The sequence below is a fragment of the Scyliorhinus canicula genome, chromosome 21 (genome assembly GCF_902713615.1).
Source record: "Scyliorhinus canicula chromosome 21, sScyCan1.1, whole genome shotgun sequence".
In the NCBI taxonomy this organism is placed as follows: Eukaryota; Metazoa; Chordata; class Chondrichthyes; order Carcharhiniformes; family Scyliorhinidae; genus Scyliorhinus; species Scyliorhinus canicula.
Genome location: NC_052166.1, coordinates 22,237,789 through 22,258,727, shown reverse-complemented (window position 1 = coordinate 22,258,727; position 20,939 = coordinate 22,237,789). Strand labels below are relative to the sequence as shown.

The 20,939-nt window shown below is 48.2% G+C and overlaps 1 protein-coding gene across 2 annotated transcripts in view; it reads right to left on the bottom strand.

Annotated features, from left to right (window-relative positions):
* Positions 1 to 18,108, bottom strand: part of nsmfb (NMDA receptor synaptonuclear signaling and neuronal migration factor b) — a 104,795-nt gene extending 86,687 nt beyond the window's left edge. The window contains exons 1-2 of one of the 2 annotated variants that reach the window (XM_038782241.1): positions 17,878 to 18,108; positions 16,533 to 16,594 (exon numbers count right to left, since the gene is read on the bottom strand). In XM_038782241.1, the coding sequence (XP_038638169.1) occupies positions 16,533 to 16,594; positions 17,878 to 17,948 (133 nt within the window). In that variant the 5' untranslated portion in view covers positions 17,949 to 18,108. The remainder of the gene's footprint in view (positions 1 to 16,532; positions 16,595 to 17,877) is intronic. The other variant, XM_038782240.1, reaches the window with a different exon arrangement.
* Positions 18,109 to 20,939: the final 2,831 nt, after the last annotated feature.

Genomic DNA, 20,939 nt, shown 5'->3' with positions numbered 1-20,939 from the left:
TGTCCATTTCTCCCACAACCAACATTAGTAAAACAGGTTACCTGGTCTTTATCTAATTGCTGTTTGTGGAAGAGCTTGGCTGCTGCGCTTCCTATTTTACCACAGTGAGTACACCACAGGCTGTATAGGGGGCTGGAATGTCCTCTTCATCACTGTTTGCTGATCCCTAATGGGTGACCTGTGTGTGAATATTGGCACGTGTCTGTATATTAGTCTCTGTGTGCTTATTGGCATGTGTGAGAATATTGGCATATATGTGTATGTTGGCATATGTGTGCTTAATGGCACGTGCGCGCATTTTGGCATGTGTGTGTATTTTGGCACGTGTGCGCATTTTGGCATGTGTGCATTTTGCCACATTAGCGTGTGTGCATTTTGGCATCTTTGTATATTGTCATGTGTGTGTATTCGCATTGTGCACATATGGCATGTGTGCATATTGGCATGTGTGTGCATATTGGCATGTGTGTGCTTATTGGCAAGTGTGTGAATATTGGCATGTGTGTGTATATTGGCATGTGAGTATATTGACATGGGTGTGTATATTGGCATGGGTGTGTATATTGGCATGGGTGTGTATATTGGCATGTTTGTGCTTATAAGCATGTGCGTGTATTGGCATGTGTATGCTTATTGGCATGTGAGTGTATATTGGCAGTGTTTTTTGGTACCTGAGAGATCAATTGATTGGCTGGGGGGGTCAATGAATTGGTAAAAGGGCGTGTTATGCCTGGCAACAGGCGGTGATTGGGCCCTATCCACGTGGGATGATTTTCAGAGAACCAAGGATAGGGAATTCAGGTCCTGGAGGCTCAGAGAAGAAGCTGAGAATCTCTCTCTCTCTTTCATCATAACAGCTGCATAGCTGCAATATGTCTGACCTACAGAGAACCTGGATGAATCCACAGTAAAAACCACTACAGACTGAAAGCAGAAACCTCAACCCGAAAGCCTGAACTAAAGGAAGGTGTGTTAGAAGACATCCGTCTGAAACAAAGACTTTTATCCTCTAACTTTCATCATTATTTTTACACTCCTCTTTTCCCGTCTGTGTTTTCCGTGTGAGTGTGTGTGTGTGTGTGTGTGTGTGTGGAGAGTGGGGGCGAGTTAAAGAGGGAGGGTTAGAAATTAGGTAATCGTTAGCCAGTTGTATTTGCTGCATATATAATTATAGTTATTGTTATGAATAGAAAACAATTGTGTTTAAATTTACAAACCTGATGATTGTTGTTATTGGACAGCCAAAGGGCCAAAGACTTTGGGTATTTCTAAGGATTATTTATTAATTTAAATTTTGTTGCGACTCTGGGTCAAGTGGGATTGGAATTCAGCACGCACTAGCCCAGGGTGTCATAACAGTGTGTATGTTGGCATGTATGTGTATATTGCCATGTGTGTGTATATTGGCATGTGTGTAAATATTAGCATGTGTGTAAATATTGTCTTTTGTAAGCATGCTGGCATATATGTGCATGTTGGGGTGTGCACAGTAAGAAGTCTTACAACACCAGGTTAAAGTCCAACATGTTTGTTTCAAACACTAGCTTTCGGAGCACTGCTCCTTCTTCAGGTGAAGGAGCTCCTTCCATTCACCTGAGGAAGGAGCAGTGCTCCGAAAGCTAGTGATTTGAAACAAACCTGTTGGACTTTAACCTGGTGTTGTAAGACTTCTTACTGTGCTCACCCCAGTCCAACGCCGGCACCTCCACATCATGTTGGGATGTGTGTGTGTGTTGACATGTGTATGCATGTTGGCATGTGTTGCATGTTGGCATGTGTGTATATTGACATGTGTTTGTATATTGGCAAAGGCCAAGTAAAAGATATGGCTGCAATACCAGTCATGGTTGCACAACCTGCTTGATGCCTGGCATCCAGGTTCCCACACAAAGAATGGACCACTTGAATGTTGGGGACTCCTGCTTCCCATATATATGGAAGTCCCAGCCAGAGTCAGTGTCAGCCAGGGTAGAGAGGGGGATGTTTTATGCAGCTGTCGCCAACGTTTGCAGTGCACAACTGGAGAGAGCAACTCAGTTCAGAAACCCAGTCTCTTTTGGGTCCAGGACATGGTTTTAGGGCAGCACGGTAGCATAGTGGTTAGCACAATGGCTTCACAGCACCAGGGTCCCAGGTTCGGTTCCCGGCTTGGGTCACTGTCTGTGCGGAATCTGCACGTTCTCCCCGTGTCGGCGTGGGTTTCCTCCGGGTGCTCCGGTTTCCTCCCACAGTCCAAAGATGTGCAGGGGTAGGTGGATTGGCCATGCTAAATTGCCCTTAGTGTAGTGTCCAAAAAAGGTAAGGTGGGGTTACTGGGATAGGGTAGAGGTGCGGGCTTAGGTAGGGTGTTCTTTCCAAGGGCTGGTGCCGACTCGATGGGCCGAATGGCCTCCTTCTGCTATGTGTAACTGAAGATTCTGTTTGAAATCTGTCACCAGACAGAGTTTATTCAACGCCCATCGATATATCTCTACTCCAACCAGTTCAGCTGATCAGTGATTTCAACAGACTGAATTCCAAAATAGATTTGGAGCTACATCTCAATTAGGTTAGTCACTACCCCACTTTGATCGAAAAAATTTTCTTTGTTCATTTTTTTCACAATAACAAACCCCCAATTCTGAGCGCACAGACTGAAGCGGAGAGATTTCTTGTGTTTCCTTCTCTCAGCTGGTCAGAGAGCATTGGTCCCAGCTGCCTGGGAGACCCGTGGCACACGGAATATAACGCAGCACTCAGACAATGCACGACGCTGTCACACTGTCATTCACACAGGGGCCAGCAGCTCGCACATCTCACGGCAGCAGCATAGAACCGCAGATCAGTTACAGCACAGAAAGAGGCCATTCAGCACACCGCTATGTTCACATTACATAATGCACAGCGGGAAGAAATCTTTCATTTTCTGGGGCCAGTGAAGCAAATGACAGAGGGGAATCCAAATCTGTTCAAACACATTAGCGGGTAATCTCACCTGCTCAGTGCACATTGCTGATAACACTGACCCGCTCAGCAAATCATCCTATTTACTTTAAGCTATCAGTGCTCGTTTGGTATTGTTTACCTGCTCAGCGTATAATCCTAATAAACTCAAACCTGCTCACTGTATAATCCTGACAAGTTGCTCATCCAAAGCTCCCGCTAACTCGTCCCAGTACACTTGTTCAGTACATCGCTGGTACACTGTTCACTGTGCAATCTTACATTGTGATCTGGGTGTATCTCTGATGGCCAGGACACCCAGGAGAATTCTCTTTCAAAACAGTGATTCTCCGTTTCCCGTCGCTGATTTCGTAATTACCGATCGGGCAGAGAATCCCCTTTTATGGTGGGCCAAGTTACCCACCGTGCGGTTGACCCATGGTCTCAGCGGTCGGGAACCCGACATGGCGGCTGCGGAATGTGCCCAGCGCCGTCTCAGTCAGATGGGAGCCGCGCTGCTGGCCGGGGGCGGGTGGGGGGGGGGTATTCGGCGAGGGCTGGGGGAAGTGTTGGGGGGTGGCGAGGGGGTGTCCAGGGGGGGGGGGGGGGGGGGCACTATCTGACAGGTCATGTCCACGCACGGCCGGCACCATGTTGTATGGCGCAACCGCTGCAGGTCGTCGCCGTGCACGCACACGGCCACGGACCCCCGGCAATTCTCCGGACGTTTTTGTCGCGGAGGCCGGAAGTTTTACATGCTGGCCCCGCACCGGTCGGAGGATCGGTGCTGGGGTGGCGCCAATTTTTATGACGCAAAAGGCCACGGATCCTCCGGACACAGCCTGAAAATTGGAGAATCCAGCCCAGGATCTTTTACAACATCTGGAAGAACCAATGTGAGACCTTAGCTTAAAGTCTCATCTGCAAGGGAGCACCTCCAGCAGTGCAGCACACCCTCAGCACCACATCCGTGTTGGCCTAGATATTGTATTCAGGTTGGATTTGAATACACCTTTTGACTGAGAGGTGGGCTACTGACTGAGCCAACTTGGACAAGTTAATGGACATGGCCCCAGGATGAATTAGCAATATCAGCTCAGGAAAGTTTAGAACAGGGGCAACAAACTGAGAAGCACAATGACCTCAAATACTGAATAGTCGTACAATGCTTAAAAAAAATCCTTTGTTGATAAATTAGATCTATTTTAATCATCGCAGGCACCTATACCATCATGTACCTATTCTCCACCCCCCCCCACCTCCTCCTTCACCTCCACGCCCCCCAAAAATCGACTAATTCTGTCGCAAGTCAATGGCTCAGCCTCCGCTATTGCCACCATGCCAATGTGAACACCATTAAAACCTGGGAGCACATCACTGCCACTTTCCACTGTTCTGACACTCTGGCAGGCGGCTGATTCATTGGCAGCTTTCTGGGCGAATAATCAATTGAAGCCATGGGTTGTGCTGCAGGAGAAAATCAAAAGATGCATTTCACAGCGAGAACTCGTCATTAACCTTTCTCTGCTAGCCTCCCCGCCCCATTCCTGCCTTTCACTGGATGTTGGTTTTGTTCCTTAACTAATTAGAACTATTTCACTTTTGTGAAAGTGAAGTGCTGTGAGTGAAATGGGAGCAGCTCAGTAAGAGTCATTAGTACAGAGGCATGTGCAACTTTCAGTGAGGTTTGATTGACAGGCCAAAAGGCTGAGGAAAATATTCTTCCAGGTGTAATGAACAAAAATATACACAGGTACAGATGGTAGGGCAAGAGGGCATGGGTTCATAGACATAAACATGCACACAAAAAATCACCAAACAAAATCCTACACAAACATAAACACATGCAAACACAAGTATACATGTGCACACAAATAGGGGTGCATATTTAGAAGGATGAGGGGGGATCTTATAGAAACATTTAAAATTATGAAGGGAATAGATAGGATAGATGCGGGCAGGTTGTTTCCACTGGCGGGTGAAAGCAGAACTAGGGGACATAGCCTCAAAATAAGGGGAAGTAGATTTAGGACTGAGTTTAGGAGGAACTTCTTCACCCAAAGGGTTGTGAATCTATGGAATTCCTTAACCAGTGAAGCAGTTGAGGCTCCTTCATTACATGTTTTTAAGGTAAAGATAGATAGTTTTTTGAAGAATAAAGGGATTAAGGGTTATGGTGTTCGGGCCGGAAAGTGGAGCTGAGTCCACAAAAGATTAGCCATGATCTCATTGAATGGCGGAGCAGGCTCGAGGGGCCAGATGGCCTACTCCTGCTCCTAGTTCTTATGCAAAAACACACATACAAACAACATGTAGTGATGGGCAGTGATGAGGTAAAGACAGTTACACACAAACGCAAACACACACACAAATGTAAACACACACACACAAATACAAACAAACACACACAAATACAAACACACACAAATGCAAATACACACACACACAAATACAAACACACAAACAAGCAAACACAAACATATACACAAATACAAACACACACAAATACAAACACACACATAAATACAAACCCACACACAAATACAAACACAAATACATGTACAAAACTATATGCAAGCAAATACTCTCCAAACAGAAGTGTATTTCTGTTAATGTGCATGAATACAGATGCAAATGTAAACATAACCAAGCACGTACACAGGTCTACAGATAGAAATGCACACACAAGCACACATACTGACAGTCAGCCACATATACATTGTCAGATATACGCCCACAATAGGCAAGGTCACATCCAAAGTCACACCCACAGATAGGTACAAACACAGGGAGAATTACAGAAACATATCTACACAAACACAGAGAAACACCCACAGACACAGGTGGCTGAAGGTTGTTTTTGACTTGGATTGAATCAGAACACATAGGCTGACTGATTGCACACACCCAGGCTCTGGGCCAACTCACTCCAGGTTAACAGCAGCAATTATTCGTCTCATTGTAATTACATTTAATGGTTGGCTGTAGAAAATCTGCTGGGATTGCGTTGCATCAGAAATGGATGTTTAAAATCTTTTTTTTTCGCCTACAGCATATATAAAATTGTGTGTTAATTTGTCTGACCCCTTCCTCTGACCTCTTACCTCCAGCCCTTACACAATAACATCTCAGAGATAGTGAAGGAGAGTGAGTAGCTGAGATACAGAATAATTCAGAAGCATCAGCATTTAACCCTTTATTGCAAAAAATTCCCCTCTCGGTGCACACTGTACCCACTGGGAAACTACAGGTTAAAGATGAGAATGATGTGTTTATGTACTCTGGGATAACAAAGGTTGCAACTGGATGCAGCTTTAACCAAAAGATACTCCAGACCTTGAAGTTAGTTCAATCTGATTTATTGAACCAGTAGCACAGTTAGCACAGTTCTCTATGAGTTCGACTCTCTGCTAACCTAAGTGTGGTTACTCTGTCTGACTGAACCAGACTAGCTCTTAGCCACGTGCTGGAGGTGTGATACTGTACATACACCCTGACTCACTCTGTAGATGTTCATCAGTGGAAAGAGGTGGTGTGAGTGCCTTGTGCCTTTTAAAGTGAGATACCACCCCTGAGTGTCCTCTCTGTTCTCTGTGTTCATTAGCTGCCTGTCTGTATATCATTATCTGCATGTCATGACAGAGAAGTAAAACGTTTCACCTCAGGGGACTCTGAAAAAACACTGAAGAAGCACTTTGTGTCAATCCAGCACAGGTTTCTGCATGATTACAGAAAAGGGGGTTGTTCAAACAACGCTTAGAAATCAGAAGAGACACAGATTTTACCTTGGATACATAACAGTATGCATGCCATCCTTAAATAGAGAGGACCGGCTCTTACTCAGTTCTTGTTGCTAGAATCGCGAGGAAACTCTCCGCTGGTTGGAGTCATACCTGGCACAAAGGAAGATGGTTGTGGTTGTTGGAGGACAGTCACCTCAGCCACAGGGCATCACTGAAACGGTTCCTCAGGGTAGTGCCCTAGACCCAACCACCTTCAACTGCTTCACCAATGACCTTCCTTCCAACATAAGGTCAGAAGTGGGGATGTTCGCTGATGACAGCACAGTGCTCTGCAACATTCACAACTCCTCAGATACTGAAACAGTCCATGTCCAAAGTACTTTTTCAGTGGTTTTTCAGGGTCCCCAGAGGTGAACTGTTCTGGCCACTTTTACTTCTCATCTTTAACCTGTAGTTTTTCTGTGGGTATAGCAAGACCTAGACAACATTCAGCTTGGGCTGATAAGTGACAAGTAACAAGCGCCAGACATTGGCCATCTCCAATAAGAGAGAATGTAACCATCGCCTCTTGACATTTAATGGTACTAACGATCACCAGATTCCCCCCATCGATATCCTGTGGGAACATCACTTAACCAGAAATTAAACTAGACTAGCTATATTAATACTGTGGCTACAAGAGCAGGTCAGAGGCTAGGAATCCTACAATAAGTAACTCACCTCCTGACCCCCCCAAAGCCTGTCCACCATCTACAAGGCACAAGTCAGTAGTGTGATGGAATACTCTCCGCTTGCATGGATGAGTGCAGCTCCAACAACACTCAAGAAGCTCGACACCACGTAAGACAAAGGAGCCCATTGATTGGCACCCTTTCTGCAAACCTTCACTCCCTGTACCACCAACGCACAGTAGCAGCAGTGTGTACCGTCGGCAAGATGCACTGCAGCAACTCATCAAGCCTCCTTCAACACCTTCCAAACCCATGACCGTTACCAGCTAGAAGGACAAGAGCAGCAGACACACGGGGACACCACCACCTGCAGGCTCACCTCCAAACCTCTCACCATCCTGATTTGGAAATATATCGGCCGTTCCTTCACTATTGCTGGGTTCAAACCCTGGAACTCCCTCCCTAACAGCACTGTGGATGTACCTGCACCATATGGACTGCCGCGGTTCAAGAAAGCGGCTCAGCACCACCTTCTCAAGGGCAATTAGGGATGGGCAACAAATGCTGGCCTAGCCAGGAAAGGCCACATCCCACAGCTGAATTAAATATGAATGAAACAATTAAGGAACAGGACAGAAAAATCAAAAATGCTGGAAATCAGGAGATGGTCGGGGGTGTCATTTAAAGCTCGATTGCGAGAATGTTGATTGAGTTTGTTCGGGTTGGAATCAATTGTCAGAATCAAAAACATTAACCTACTTTCAGCTTCATAACTTATTCATTCTTCTGTGTGTGCACCCTGAATTTGTCCTGTGGATTTCAATAGGATAAGAGCTTTGCCTGGTTCTTACTCAAAGCTACAATACACTTTATGCAAAACACAGTGCAGAACATCAGGAAATAAGGAGGGGAAAGTGATAGGCAAGGACTGTCATAGGTATATCCAAGAAGCTAAATATCGACACACAATCTCACACACATTTCGTCACACAATCCCGCACTCCTAAGGGAACAGTAGCACAGGCATTACGTCCATGGACTAGTAATCCAGAGGCTCGGACTAATGGTCCCAAAACATGGATTCATATCCCACCATGGCAGGTAAGCAATTTAAATTCAGTTAATTAGATAAACCTGCACTAAAAAGCTAGACTCAGTAACGGTGAGCATAAAATTACTGACACACTAATACCCTTCAGGGAAGGAAATCTGCCAACCTTACCTGGTCTGGCCGACGTGTAATGTGGTTGACTCTTAACTGCCCTTTGAAATGGTTCCCATTGTTGGGAGAGCTGACCCACAGACTAGTCAAACAACAGCCTGACATAGTCATACTCACTGAATTATACCTAACAGCAAGCTTCCCAGGCACCTCCATTACCTTCCCTGGGTATAACCCATCCCACTGGATAGGACAGACCCAGCAGACCAGTGGTGTGCAGTCCTGGGAGTTCTTAACATTGACCCTGGCCCTCGTGGAGTTTCATGGCATCAAGTCAAACGCGGCCAAGGAGACCTCCTACTGATTACCACCTACCAACACCTACCAATCTCCCCCCCACACCGCACCCACCCCTCTTCAGCTGACTTCCATGTTGAACAACATTTGGAGGAAGCACTGAAGGTAGCAAGAGAACAGAATGTTCTTCTGTGCCCATCACCAAGAATGGTTCGAACTGGCAGAGTCCAGAAGGAAATGCCTGCCTGATTCGGACTGCAACAAGTGGTGAAGAAACTTACTTGATCTCACCCTCAAGAATCTACCTGTCACAGGTGCACCTGCCCATGACAGCATTGGTAAGAGAAATCACCACATGGTCCTTGTGGAGATGAAGTCCAGTCGTCACGCTGAGAATACCCTCCACCATGTTGTACTGCACCTTGCTAAATGAGATAGATTTAGAATAGACCCAGCAACTGGAGGAGGAAGCTCCACAAATATCTCCATCTGCATTATGGGGGATCCCTGAACATCAGTGCTGAAGACAAGGCCAAAGTATTTGTAACCACCTTCAGGCAGAACTGCCAAGTGGATGATTCATCTCGGCCTCCTCTGGAGGTCTCCAGCATCACAGATGCCAATCTTCAGCCAATTCGATTCACTCCACATGCCATGAAGAAACGGCTAAAGACACTGGATACTGCAAAGGCCCATAAAACAACCTGGCTGTTATAATGAAGGCTTGTGCTGCAAAGCTATCCTCACCCTTGGTCAAGCTGTTCTAGTACAGCTACAACATTGGCATCTACCTGAACAAATTACCCAGCTGTGTCCTGCCCACAAAAAGCAGGACAAATCCAACCAGGCCAAATACCACCCCATCAGTCTACTCTCGATCATCAGCAAAGTGATGGAAGGGGTTATCAATAGTGCTATCAAGCAACACTTACTCAGCAATAACCTGTTCACTGACGTTCAATTTGTGTTCAGCCAGGGTCACTCAGCTCCTGACCTCATTACAGCCTTGGTTCAAGCACGGACAAAAGAACTGAACCCAAGAGGCAAGGTGGCAGTCATTGCCCTTGACACAAAGGCAGCATTTGACCGAATATGGCATCAAGGAGCCCAGGCAAAAGTGAAGTCAATAGGAATCAGGGGGAAAGCTCTCCACTGGTTGGAGTCATACCCGGCACAAAGGAAAATGGTTGTTATATTTGGAGATCAAGGGGCAGCACGGTGGCACAGTGGTTAGCATTGCTGCCTACGGCGCTGAGGACCCGGGTTCGAATCCCGACTCTGGGTCACTGTCTGTGTGGAGTTTGCACATTCTCCCCGTGTCTGCGTGGGTTTCACCCCCACAACCCAAAGATGTGCAGGTTAGGTGGATTGGCCACGCTAAATTGCCCCTTAATTGGAAAATAAAAAAAGTTAAAAAAAATAAAAAATAAAAAATAATTGGGTACTCTAAATTTATATTAAAAAAAAAAAAATATTTGGAGATCAATCATCTCAGAACATCACTGCAGGAGTTCCTCAGGGTAGTATCCTAGGCCTAACCATCTTTAACTGCTTCATTAATGACCTTCCCTCCATCAGAAGACAAGAAATGGGGATGTTTGCTGATGATTACCACTCACAATGCCTCAAGCAATGACACAGTCAAGACCTGAATACAGCAAGACCTGGGGAATATGTAAGCCTGGATCAGCAAGTGGCAAGTTAATCTTACACCATACAAGTGCCAGGCAATGACCATATCCAACAAGAGAGAATTTGACCATTTCCCTTTGATGTTCAATTGTATTACCATTGCTGAACCTCCCAATCGCAACAGCCTGGGGGTTACCATTGACCAGAAACTGAACCAGCCATATCAATACTATGACGACAAGAGCAAATTAGAGGCTAGGAATCCTATGGTGAGTAACTCACCTCCTGACCCCCCAAAGCCTGTCCACCATCTCAAGTCAGGAGTGTGATGGAATACTTCATTTGCCTGGATGAGTGCAGCCCCAACAACACTCATAGGGTGGCATTCTCCCCTACCCGGCGTGACGGAGGGTCCCGGAGTAGGGGAGTGGCGCCAACCACTCAGGGGTCGGGCCTCCCCAAAGGTGGGAATTCTCTCCACCTTTGGGGGCTAGCCCCGCGCCGGAGCGGTTTGCACCAGAAGACTGGCGCAAAAAACTGGCGCCCCCGGCAGCGGGGCTGGCCGAAAGGCTTTCGCCGGTCGGCGCATGCGCGATGTGGGGTTCTCTTCCGCTTCCGCCATGGTGGAGGCCGTGGCGGTCGCGGAGGAGAATTAGTGCGCCCAGGGGACTGGCCCGGGGTCTGAGCGGGGGGCCCCGATCGCGGGCCTGGCCACCGTGGGGGCACCCCCCGGGGTTTGATCACCCCCCCGCCCCCCCCAGGACCCCGGGGGCCCGCTCGCGCCGCCGATCCCGCCGTTCCAGAGGTGGTTCAAACCTCGGCGGTGTGAGAGGCCTCCCAGCGGCGGGACTTCGGCCCATCCGGGCCGGAGAATCACCGCAGGGGCCTCGCCGATCAGAGTGGCGAGATCCCGCCGCCGCCACTTCCCGGGTGGCGGAGAATCTCTGCCACGGCGGGGGCGGGATTTTCGGCGGCCCCAGGCGATTCTCCGACCCTGCTGGGGGTCGGAGAATTTCGTCCATAGAGTGTGACACCAGCCAGAACAAAGCAGCTAGCTTGCTGTGTCACCCCATTCATCCTCTTAAACATTCACTCCTTCCACCAATGGTGCACAGCAACCACCCACAAAGGTTCCTTCAACAGCACCTCCCAAACACACCACTTCTACTACATAGAAGAGCAAGGGTTGGAAATGCTTGGGAATGCCACCACTTGCACGTTCTGCTCTGAGTCACTCATCATCCTTGGAAATATGTCAGCCATTCCTTCACTGTCACGAAATCCTGGAAGTGCATTGCTAACAGCACTGTGGGTGTACCTACACAACAGGGATTGCAGCGGCACAAGAAGGCAGCTCACTACCAGCTTTTCATCTTGGCGGCATGCTAGCACAGTGGGTAGCACTATTGCTTCACAGCTCCAGGATCCCAGGTTCGATTCCCGGCTTGGGTGACTGTCTGTGTGGACTCTACATGTTCTTCCCCCCGTGTCTGCGTGGGTTTCCTCCGGGTGCTCCAGTTTCCTCCCACAGTCCAAAGATGCGCAGAGTCGGTGGATTGGCCAGGCTAAATGTCCAAACATGGTGGGTGGGGTTACTGGGTTGCAGGGATGGGGTGGAGGTGTGGGCTTAAGTAGGGTGCTCTTTCCCAGGGCCGGTGCAGACTCGATGGGCCGAATGGCCCCCTCAGCACTGTAAATTCTATGAAATCTATGAGAAACCTTCTCAAAAGCAATCAGCAATCGGCTATAAATGTTGGCCTGGTCAGCAATGCACACATCACATTAGCGAATAAAACCTACCCATTCGCACATAATCCCACATCTCAAGACTTTCAGTTCGCTGAATCAGTGGAATTCAGTTGCGTTGGGAGACAGGGATTTATATCGAATGATGCAGTGTTCTCTGAAAACAGCAAATCAGCTGATTCTGCATCATGGGAACATTGTGCTTTTCCCAGCGATTTTGATTAATGTTGTGATATTCTGATTAGAACTGGGACAGAGGTTTGTCCCTCCTGGCATTTAAACTGCTTCCATTTTTGTTTCTGTTTGGACATCCACCTTCGGGGAAGAGGTGGAATTGAGGATACAGCTGAGGTCAGCACAGCTCCCTCTTTCTCTCACTTTACATCTCTCTCACTTGGATTGTCTTTTACTCTCCATCGCTTTCTCTCTCTGTCTCAATCTCTTCCCTTTTTTAAAAATCTTCCTCTCCACGCTCTTCCCTGCTCTTCTTCCCTCACTCTCATTCCCCCCTCTCTGTCTCTGTCTCTATCAGCAGTTCCAGGTTGTGCAATTTCTCCGCAGCAAATGTTCAGCTACTGAGTCCACTTTTCATTAAGCTAAGTGCTCAACAGAAGGGTAACGGATTATACTAAAGGACAGGCACTGAATCGTTTCTGATGGCCAAGCTCATATAGGTGTGCAGCATTTATCCGTCATTTGCATCTAGCCAAATAACTTGCCACTTCTGCATTTCCTGAGGAAAGATTAAATTTGACAGATCGATCCTGAGCCGAGCTTAACACAGGGTTTTAGGGGACTGAGGGTGGGACTGTGGGTGTGGGGGGGGGGGGGGGGGGGGTCAATTTTTATTTCCCCAAGTTGTAAAGGTTCAAAGTGGGAGTTAGCCCCCCCCCCCCCCCCCCCCCCCCCACCCAAATCTCTCTCACTGCTGTGTGACCAACCTCTGTGACAATCCCAGAAACACCTGGGTTCCGAGCTGGCATCAGCCAGTGACTCAGTGGCAGCACACTCAGTGCTGAGACAGAAGGCTGACATTCCCAATTCCCCCTCCAGCAACTCAAGCAAATAATCCTGCAGCGCTGAGGGAGTGCTGCACTGTCAAAGGTGCTCCCCTGTTGATGAGAAAAACCCCAGGCCACCTCAGCCCTCTTAAGGTGGACGTAGAAGATCCCACAGAACTATTTTGAAGAAGACCAGGGGAGTTCTCCCAATGCTGGCCTATGTTTATTCCCCCCCCCCCCCCCCCCCCAACCAACATCAATAAAAACAGATTATCCACTCATCATTGTGACATTCTTTGAGGGAGCTTGGTGTGCGCAAATTGGTTGTAGCATTGCAACAGTGACCACCGTCACAACAATTTCAACATTGACTATAAGGCACTTTGTGCCATCCTTATGTCATGAAAGGTGCTACATAAATGCATGTTTATTTCTTTCTCTACATTACAAAAGTATAGGGTGACATGAGTAAATCTGTCTCCTGGAAGGAACTGAAGCTCTGATTGACTGTTTCCCTCTATTTCTGTTCACAGACTAACATGGTTATGCATTATTCTCCCCCTTTCACACATCAACCAGATAGTGGTTGGTCCAAACTTTGCAGAATAATGTTGTGCATGGAGTACATGTGCAAGCGCACATAATCTCATAGGCATACAATCCACTCAATCTCTCTGTCTCACACACACACAGTCCCATGAACAGTCAAATCCACACGCACACAGTCAAACAAATACACACAGTCACACACGACCTCACACACACAAATACACAAATAGTCTCACACACACACACACAAATAGTCACACACACAGTTGCACACAATCACAGTCAGATTCATACGCACACAGTCAAACAAATACACACAGTCACACACAGTCTCACACACACAAATACACAGTCACACACATTTTCACACAGTCACACACAATCACAGTCAGATACACACGTACAGAATCAAACAAATAGACACAGAGACACACAGTCAGATACACACACACACAAATACACAAACACAAACACAGTCACACACACGGTCACACAGTCAGACACACAGGCACACAATCAAATACACACATAGTCAGATATACATGCATAGTCAAACAAATACATACACAGTCACAGTCTCACACACACAAATACGCAAACACAGTCTCACACACACACATACAATCACACACAGTCACACACGCAAACACACACAATCACACATAGTCTCAGACACACAGTCGTCAAACATACACAGTTCACATACACAGTCACACACAGTCTCACACAACAGTCACAGACATAGTCACACAATCACACACACACATAGTCACACACACACAACCTGGTTGGTTTACAATACCAATCAGAAGTGTGACGAGGAGAAATGTTTTCACGTCAAGTTGATAGGATCTAGGACACTCTACCTGAAAAGGTGGTGGCAAGTGATTCAGTGAATAATTTTAAAAGCAAATTTGACAGGTACATGAAGATGAGAAACTTACAGAGTTACAGACAAAATGTGTGAGACTATGCACAGCTGCTTCACAGTGCCAGGGACCCGAGTTCGATTCCGGCCTTGGGTGACTATCTATGCGGAGTTTGCACTTTCTCCCCGTGTCTGCGTAGGTTTCCTCCGGGTGCTCCGGTTTCCTCCGGGTGCTCCGGTTTCCTCCCACAGCCCAAAGATGTGCAGGTTAGGTGGATTGGCCATGATAGACAGTCGCCCAAGGCCGGAATCGAACTCGGGTCCCTGGCGCTGTGAAGCAGTAGTGCTAACCACTGTGCCACACGTTTCTCACGATCCACCCTACAATCTACTGAAACACTCAAATTATATCATCCTTCATCTTACATTCAAATTCTATGAACACTTGGAATCTAACCATTTTAGCCCTGGTGTGATTCTAGTGAATCTGTACCGATTCTGCCTTCAAGGTCAGTATATCATTCCTGAAGCCTAGAACATATTCTTCCAGATGGTGTCGAAGCAGAGATTTCACAGCCAAAGCATAACTTTACTTCTTTACATTCCACACCTGGACTATTGTGTTCAGTTTTGGTCTCCTTACTTGAGAAAGGACGTACTGGCGCTGGAGGGTGTGCAGAGGAGATTCACTAGGTTAATCCCAGAGCTGAAGGGGTTGGATTATGAGGAGCGGTTGAGTAGACTGGGACTGTACTCGTTGGAATTTAGAAGGATGAGGGGGGATCTTATAGAAACATTTAAAATTATGAAGGGAATAGATAGGATAGATGCGGGCAGGTTGTTTCCACTGGCGGGTGACAGCAGAACTAGGGGACATAGCCTCAAAATAAGGGGAAGTTGATTTAGGACTGAGTTTAGGAGGAACTTCTTCACCCAAAGGGTTGTGAATCTATGGAATTCCTTGCCCAGTGAAGCAGTTGAGGCTCCCTCATTACATGTTTTTAAGGTAAAGATAGATAGTTTTTTGAAGAATAAAGGGATTAAGGGTTATGGTGTTCGGGCCGGAAAGTGGAGCTGAGTCCACAAAAGATCAGCCATGATCTAATTGAATGGCGGAGCAGGCTTGAGGGGCTAGATGGCCTACTCCTGCTCCTAGTTCTTATGTTCTTATTCCACCCTCCATTAGATTAAGGCTAACAGTGCAGAGATAGGGCCGGGGAGTGGGCCTATGGCGGGCACTCTTTCAGGGGTTCGGTGCAGACTCAATGGGCTGAATGGCCTCCTTCTGCACTGTAGGGATCCTCTGGATTCTTCTGGGGGTGGGAGGGGGGTGCATTCAGAACAAGGAGGCGTACCCTTCATCTTCGAGCTGGCCCTTGTCAGAAAGTATGTATTTACACAAACAACCGGACTGTGCCTCGAGAAGCAGCCATTTCAACCTTTGAATACTGCGTATTATAGATTGATTGTTGGGTGAGGAGTTACTGAAGAAAGGCAGATTAACAGAGCTGTGACACAGATAGGCCATTGGACTGAGTGGCAGAGCAGACTCGAGAGGCTGAATACCCCCCCCCCCCCCCCCTCTGCATGCCCACCCCAACCCCGTTCCTACACCGCCCCCTCTCCCCAGTGCCTCTGTACACATCTCACAGTGATCCTGATCCAAAGTGTCTCCCACTCGAAAAGTGTCAGTGAGTCTCGTGAGTGGCAGCAACCTGATCTGAACTACCAGGGGACTTCCCAAGTGAGGGAGAGAGAAAGAGGGAGAGAGAGAGAGAATGTCAGCATCTTCACGCCAAACAACTCCAAGTAGATAATACATCACTGGGTTGTGGTCTAAGCCAATTCTCCACCAATGGAGACGAGGGAAACCGGGGGTTTGGGAGTAGGTGGTGGGGGGAGGGGGGCGGTGTAGACGGTACATCAGAGCGGCTCTCTTACCTGGGTCCTTGCTGTTGCTATTCTCACTCTGCGACAGGCACTCTCCAAAAACTCGTGCTGCTCTTTACGTTTGAATCCACAACGCAGCAACAGGGCAAGGAGAGAAGGAGAAGAAAAGTCAGAGGGGCGCAGACCTGACACAACCACACAAAGAAAAGGGGGTGGGGTGGGGGGAGTGATGAACCGACATCAAAACGCAAGAGGTACACCTCAGCCCGCAGCTACAGGGGGGGGGGGGGGGCGATAAGCAAATGAATGTCTCAGAAACAAGCCATCATTTCCTGTACAAGCAGCATCGCAAATACCATTCAGTTAAATCCAACAACACATTGCCGACAGGCAGTGAAGCACATTTAATAATTTGATATTCCCAACTGCTACATCTTCAAAATGTTTCATTACAGAACACACAGGAGCAACCCAGAAAGTGAGGGATCAATTACCTCCTCGCCAACTGGGCAGAGTAAACCGTCTAAACTTGAGTGTGGTGTGTTTCAGAGAGAGAGAGACAGAGAATTACAGACAGAGAGAGAGAGAAGGAACAGAGAGAGACAACACAGAGACAAAAAAAAACACAGGAAAAAACTGGTATTAGGAGACAAACGCTCAGTGCCTAGCTGGAGACACAGGTCAAGGAAATATTTGTCAGTTTATTTTAAACAGGCTGACAGCCCCATTCAATGCGTAGATGCCGGAATCGTGTTCAGCTCTTCACGTTAGCCTGCACATTGTCTCAGGGTGGAGAGAGGAGCAGGAATGGAGAGGGTGTGCTTTGGCATTTGGATGGAGAGAGACAGAGGGGAGAGAGAGAGAGAGAGAGACAGAGGGAGAAAGCTAAGAGATTCATGCAGGAGGACAGAGCGGGAAAAAGGACAAGAGAGAGGTCAGAGAAACTGCACAGAGACGATAGGGAGCAGAGGAAGGACAGAACAGGCGAGAAGACACTGAGGGCGAGAGCTCCCTTTCAATGCAATAAAAAAAGAAATATGGAGATGCAGACAGTGAGAAGACAGGAGCATGGACAGTAACAGAGACCCTGAGATCCCGGGTGCTTCCATAAGCTTTCCAGGGACAACGAAGCTGCCGGTGAGCTGGGTGCACAGGCAGTCACCCCCTTTGCCAGGGCTCCAAGTGGGTGGGGATTTATTTTTTGGGGGGTTCTGCGGAGCAGACAGCAAACTTTTCCAACATCAACTTATCCAAGTTGGTGGGGGGGGGGGGGGGGTGACACCTGTGGCAGTGATGGGCTTTGTCCCTCAGGCGAGTTGGAGACACGCTAGGAAGTTGGCAATGCCACATGCAGCAACAGTTGCAGACCAGGGGTGCTGTACCCAGCTCCACTTACCTAACCTTGGATTCAGCCGAGCAGATGGCATGGTTCCGCGGGGTTTTGCGTTTGGAAACAGCGCTTCCCATGCTGGTTGGTGAGCTGGCGACTGGTACACATCGCAGTCAGAGTGCGGCCAGGGTGAGCCCCTGGCCCATGCTAGGCAGTGCCAGTGTCCGGGAGCTGTGTGCCGCCTCCAGCCCGCAGCCTCCTCCCATACTCTGCCCGCCCTCTGCCCCACTCTCCACCGCTCCGCCCCGAGCAGCCGCTGGCTACAGACTGAGCACAAAGAACCCTATATGGGAAATGGGAGGAGAGACAGAGACAGAGAGAGGCACTGACGCACTGACAGACACAGAGAGAGAGAGAGAGCAGGGGAGGAGACCGCAACACAGAGGGGGCAGATAGAGAGAGGGGGCAAATAGAGAGGGCGGACAGAGAGCGAGGCAAATAGAGAGAGAACAGCCAGAGAGAGGGCAGATAGAGAGACAGAGCAGATAGAGAGGGCAGAGAGGGGGCAGATAGAGAGAGCAGCCAGAGAGACGGCAGAAAGAGAGACAGAGCAGATAGAGAGGGCAGACAGAGAGGGGCAAATAGAGAGTGAAGCAGGTGGAGAGAGAGCAGCCAGAGAGAGCGCAGATAGAGAGACAGAGCAGATAGAGAGGGCAAACAGAGAGGGGGCAGATAGAGAGAGCAGCCAGAGAGACGGCAGATAGAGAGACAGAGCAGATAGAGAGAGCAGCTAGAGAGAGGGCAGATATAGAGCGAGGCAAATAGAGAGAGAGCAGCCAGAGAGAAGGCAGATAGAGAGACAGAGCAGATAGAGAGGGCAGACAGAGAGAGAGCAGATAGAGGGCAGATAGAGAGACAGAGCAGATAGAGAGAGAGGGGGCAGACAGAGAGGGGGCAGATAGAAAGAGGACAGAGAGAGAGAGAGCGAGCGAGCAGATAGAGTGAGCAAATAAAGAGGGCTGTCAGAGAAAGATGACAGATAGAAAGAGGGCAGAATTGACAGAGCCAGTAGTGAGAGTGCAGATAAAGAGAGAGCAGATAGAAAAAGGGGCAGATAGAAAGAGGGCAGATAGAGAAAGAGCCAAATAGAGAGAGAGGGCCGATAAAGGGAGAAAACAGACAGACAGAGCAGATAGAGAGAGAAGGCAGATAGAGAGCGAGGCAAATAGAGAGTGAAGCAGGTGGAGAGAGAGCAGCCAGAGAGAGGGCAGATAGAGAGACAGAGCAGATAGAGAGAGAGAGCAACCAGAGAGAGGGCAGATAGAGAGACAGAGCAGATAGAGAGAGTGAGCAGATAAAGAGAGGGTTGTCAGAGAAATATGACAGATAGAAAGAGAGCAGACAGAGAGGGGGCAGGTAGAAAGAGGACAGAGAGAGAAAGAGCAGAATTGACAGAGCCGGTAGTGAGAGTGCAGATAAAGAGAGAGCAGATAGAAAAGGGGCAGATAGAAAGAGGGCAGATAGAGAAAGAGCCAAATAGAGAGAGAGAGGGCCGATAAAGGGAGCACATAGAGAGATGGGCAAATAGAGGGAAAGCAGATAGATAGGGGGCAGATAGAGAAAGAGGCAAGTAGAGAGAGTGCTAAATTGAGAGAGGGAACAGATAGAGAGAGGGCAAGTAGAGAGAGAGGGGGCAGATAGAGAGGGGGAAGAAAGAGAGGGTAGGTAGAGAGAGTACAGACAGAGTGTGGGTAACTATAGAGAGAGGGAGATAGAGAGGGAGAAGAAAGAGGGGCTGGATTGAGAGAGGACAGATAGAGAGTGCAGGTAGATAGAGAGAAGATAGGTAGAGAGAGGGCATTTAGAGGTAGAGGGCAGCTAGAGTGCAGATATAGAGAGAGTGTAGATAGAGAGTGTGGGCACCGAGAGAGAGGGGGAGGGGGAAGATAGAGAGGGAAAAGAAAGAGGGGGATAGATAAAGAGGGCAGATAGAGAAAGGACAGATAGAGAGAGGGTAAATAGAGAGAGAGGGCACGGGGAGAGCAGATAGAGTGAGAGGGCAGATAGAGAGAGCAGATAGTGAGAGAGGGACAGGTATTGAGAGCGAGAGAAGATAGTGAGGGGGACAAGTAGGGAGAGTGAGAAGGAAGATAGAGAGGGAGCATAAACAGATGGGCAGATAGAGCGAGGCCATATAGTGAGAGAGGTGTAAATAGAGAGAGGGTTGATAGAGAGAGAGCAGGTACAGAGAGGGCAGATATAGAAATAGGGATGGGCAGATTGTGAGAGAGGAACAGATAGAGAGAGGTGGAAAAGGAGGGACAGAAGATAGAGGGAGAGGTAGATTGTGAGAGAGGGGCAAATCGAGAGGGAGAAGCAGATAATGAGAGGGCCAACTGGAGAATGATGCAGATATAGAGAGGGAGGGGAAGGTAGAGCAGGAGGAGGCAGGCACAGAAAGAGTTAGAGAGATGGAGGAGTAGACAGAGAGAGGGGATAGGTAGAGAATAGGAGGGCAGGGGGTAGAAAGTGAGAGAGGCAGATAGAAAGAGGGTGAAAATAGAGAATGATGTGGAGATGCCGGCGTTGGACTGGGGTGAGCACAGTAAGAAGTCTTACAACACCAGGTTAAAGTCCAACAGGTCTTACAACACCAGGTTAAAGTCCAATAGAGAAAGCAGGGAAGGTAGCGGGATGGGTGGATATTGAGAAGGGGCAGATGGAGAAGGAATGGATAAAGAGAGGGCAGGTGGAGGAGCAACTGAAGGGGCAGAGAGAGAGAATGAGGGATAGACAGAGAGACAGAAAGAGAGAATGGCAGATAGAAAGTGATGGGCAGAGAGAGAGATGGTCAGATAGAGGGAGGTGGAGTGGCAGATAGAGAGGACGGATAGAGAGATAGAGGATCAGATATAGAGGTGGGGGCGATGGAGAGGCAAATAGAAAGAGAGGGTAAAAAAAGGGGAGAAGGGTAGCTAGATGGAGAGAGAACGTGAGGAGCAGATAGAGGGGCTCATGGAGGGACAGATTGTGACTGAGATAGGTGGAGTGAGGGACAGATATAGAGAGAGAGAGCAGATAGAAAGTCGAGGCCAATGGAGAGGACGGAAGGGGAAGAAAAATGGAAA